Raw genomic sequence first — 3,350 nt, 5'->3', positions numbered from 1 at the left:
CGTCAGCGCCGGCGCACGAGACGACTGCGCGGCGCCACACGAAAGATGCAAGGTCCAAGATCGAGAGGTCGTCGTAGAGGTTCTTGGTGTTGAGGCCGACCTCGGGGCCTTGGCCGCCAAAGAGCCAGAGCTCCTTCTTTGCTGCATCGATCACACAGGCGTGCCCGCAGCGAGGCGACGGGACGTTTCCGCTGCACTCGATCGTGCGCCACATCTGCGTCGCAAAGCTGTACTGAACGAGGCGGCTCGACCGCTCGCCGTTGTCTTCGAATCCGCCAAAGAGGTAGAGCGCGTCATCAAGCGTACCGCCCGACCCGCCTACGCAACATGAGCATGCCATCGTTTCTTGGCGATGGCCTTGCCTTGGCGCAAATGCGGGCGGTAGTTGTAGCGCTGCGGAGGCGGCGTCGCGAGGCGCCACGTCATCGACTCAAGCGGAACGCGTGGCGGGTCCCCAGCCTCGCGGAGCTTTGCCTCGACCACGTCGTCCGGGGCCTTGATCTTGATGCGACGGACCCTCGCTGGCGATTGCATGGGCCACGCGAGATATATTTAGATGATCAAGGTCAGGAGTACACTCCGACTCAGCTCACAGTTGCGGGCTCTCAAAATGGGGTTGTGTGGGCCAAGTACAATTTCTTACTTCGTTGGTACATTGGTGCGCCCTGGCATTTGTCTCGTAGAGTCTACCGCAGAGGTATGGCTGCCATCAAGGATATAGATTACTCTTGTAATGTATGGCCTCGCTGCCATACTGTAGCTTCTGTGGGAGAGCGGCAATACGTGCCAGGTCAGGAATGGCCCCCGATCTGCGCCTGCACCGCTGTTGGTCGTCGCACTGCTTGCGCTATGGTGGAAGTAGGACGGAAGCGGACCGACAACCTACATCGCGGAACTTTCTTGTTGTCGTGAAGCGTAAACGTTAGGGGTGGCACAAATGCAACTCGGGTGATGCGCAGGGTCATTGGGATCCATTCGTCTCGACACGTGAGGAGCGATGTTCGTATCGAACCCTCGCTGACCGATATCGTTGGTTGTCGTGACTCGACCTCGATAACCAAAGCTTTGTGAGCACACCGGAGGCCAATCGCGCAACGTGGTGGTCATGGCGTTGCGGAACTTTCATCTTCTTTCGTAGAAAATGGACCCTTTCTCTTGTACGTACCGGTGTGATCGGAGAGCCATATCTTGGGCGGCGAAAGATCTGTGCAATTTGCTTCCCCACGGTCGACGACAATGACCCCTGCTCGTACGAGCAAGCTTACACACATGTGGACCATGAGCGAGGTTTGAGCTTGCACCTCCGTATGTAGTTCAGTCGCCTCAAGATCTTCGTAGCGTGCAGATCTCAATGCTCCAAACCTCGCGCGATTTTTGACTTTGAGATTGCGCGCCAAGAAATACCGGATACGATGTGTTATCCGGCTCAATCCCCCTCAATCAAGACACCGCTTCGTGTCGCAGATGCCGCGAAGCGTGCAAGCTTGATACAATACCGACTAAGCGAACGATATAACTGGACAGCTTTCGGAACCAGTCGATACTTCAACAACCCAGCTCCCGGGACGTGGCCAATGAATTCACAGCTTCATAGCAGATGGCTCAGCCCATCTTGGCCACTTGATATACTATCAAGTTGGCAATAGTTCTCTGCTTCATGTCGCACCACAATCGCTTCGCAAGGTTGAGAGAGCGTAGAAGCCGTATCCCACCAGAGCCTGCTGAATCTTGCCGTATAGCTAAGTAGTACCTCATAGGCGCTGCCGTGCGCTAATAGAGGCTTCTTCAGATGCTCCAAGGGCTCTTTGGATGCACCGATGCCACATCCATATCGAGTTGATAGCTTGCCATATTGATACTTACTCACGCGGCGCAGCTGCTGCGTGGGTGCATTCGATAAGGGCAGCTGCATACTATTGGACGTTCGCTCGCATCGCTCAACGTTTCGACCGAAATGCTCACTTTCACATTATCACTTATCAACAACAATGGCCTCGAACAAGTGGACGAAGAAGGAGGTTGGAAATTGATCCTTGCCACGCCAGTCGACTTATCATGCTTCTGTGAACTAGCTTGTGCGTCTCAAGTCCGTCCAACCGAGCCTCACGACGTGGAAGAAGGCGGCTGCCGCTTTTCCCGGCCATGGCCCCGAAGATTGCCGCCAAAAATGGCTCTCGGAGTTTAGCGTTCCGTCCAAGAACAAGGGCGCGTGGTCGGCCGACGAAGACGACCGGCTCCGTATTGCCATGCGCGAGACGAGCAAGTGGCTCAAGGTGGCTGAAATCGTCAAGACCCGCTGGTACGTACGATGCACCCCTCGCCGATGGCACGTTAGCCTTACGCCTACAACTAGTTACCGCCAGTGTCAGAGCCGCTGGGCTCGCATGGGCAAGGAAGACGCCAGATCCAGCGCCACGGCGCCCGCGACGACCGAGCTGCCCATGGACCTTTTCGACTTTGAGGACGGCGACCTTTCGACCATGCTCCACATGACGCCGTTGACGGAGGCAGAAAACGTGGAGCAGCACTGGACCAACTGGATGCAACTGCCCGTGTCCGACTATCCCGATACCTCGGCACTGGATTTCGCGATGGACCGAACCATGGTGCTCGCGCCGGTCACGATGGAGCCGGCACAACTTTGGCCGCTGGCGCCCGAGTTTGTGGAGTTTCAAGCGCCACCGAGCTCTGCGGACATTGCCATGAACGTTGCCTTTTGGCCCGACATGAGCGTTTCTGTCCAAGTCTGAGCTCATTTTCTCTTATTTAATTCGCGTAATCATCGGTCTACACCCCTTGCCTTCTCAAGCATTTCACTACAAAACACGATGGTGTGCATTCAAAATACCGGTATTACACAATCGCACACCGTAAAAGTAGACTCCCTCTGCAGCTCCACAGCGCCACTTGTTGTGACGTCACAATTGTGTCGCATACCTATATACCAGCTGCTCTAAACCATATGGAAAATAATAGACAATATTTCTTTGATTACAGTATTGTCATGCGTTCCTATAGCATCTTTGCATAGTGCGGGTCTTTCTAAAAAGTGCAATAAAGTGCTCCAGGGGGGGTTCGAACCCTCGACCTGCGGCTCATAAGACCACCGCTCTAACCAGCTGAGCTACAGGAGCAGTTGCGCAGCATTTCGCAAGACTGAAGCCAATAAGTTATTATTGAAAACTGTAAAATTTAGTCATGAAATCGAATGAGCTGGGAGTAAGGGCCATTTTAAATACCTACAGTGTACACTCTCTCGCCTAACTACGCGTTGTCGAACGAATAATAGTATTACTGAAGATGATTGAGGTCGCGGTAGCTGGGCTGCTGGTTGACGCACCGATGGGTGG

General features: G+C 54.3%; 2 protein-coding genes and 1 non-coding gene across 3 annotated transcripts; 1 reads left to right on the top strand and 2 right to left on the bottom strand.

Moving 5' to 3' along the window:
- Nucleotides 1-100: 100 nt before the first annotated feature.
- SPRG_17785 (hypothetical protein) lies at nt 101-340 on the bottom strand (the record flags this gene model as incomplete). Its single annotated transcript, XM_012357182.1, has 1 exon — nt 101-340. A coding segment is annotated over one exon (240 nt), but the record flags the coding sequence as incomplete, so codon positions are not given.
- A 1,648-nt stretch (nt 341-1,988) lies between these two features.
- On the top strand, nt 1,989-2,750 carry SPRG_17784 (hypothetical protein; the record flags this gene model as incomplete). The annotated part of the gene is made up of 3 exons (XM_012357181.1): nt 1,989-2,018; nt 2,073-2,299; nt 2,354-2,750. The coding sequence occupies 3 exons, from the start codon at nt 1,989-1,991 to the stop codon at nt 2,748-2,750; spliced, it is 654 nt and encodes a 217-aa protein (XP_012212571.1).
- Nucleotides 2,751-3,060: 310 nt separating this feature from the next.
- SPRG_30225 lies at nt 3,061-3,134 on the bottom strand. Its single transcript has one exon. It is a non-coding gene; the product is annotated as a tRNA-Ile (tRNA).
- Nucleotides 3,135-3,350: the final 216 nt, after the last annotated feature.

Source organism: Saprolegnia parasitica, assembly GCF_000151545.1.
Source record: "Saprolegnia parasitica CBS 223.65 unplaced genomic scaffold supercont2.774, whole genome shotgun sequence".
Classification (NCBI taxonomy): Eukaryota; Oomycota; class Saprolegniomycetes; order Saprolegniales; family Saprolegniaceae; genus Saprolegnia; species Saprolegnia parasitica.
The sequence above is the reverse complement of the archived record's forward strand: the minus strand, read 5'-3'. Positions and strand labels throughout refer to the sequence as shown.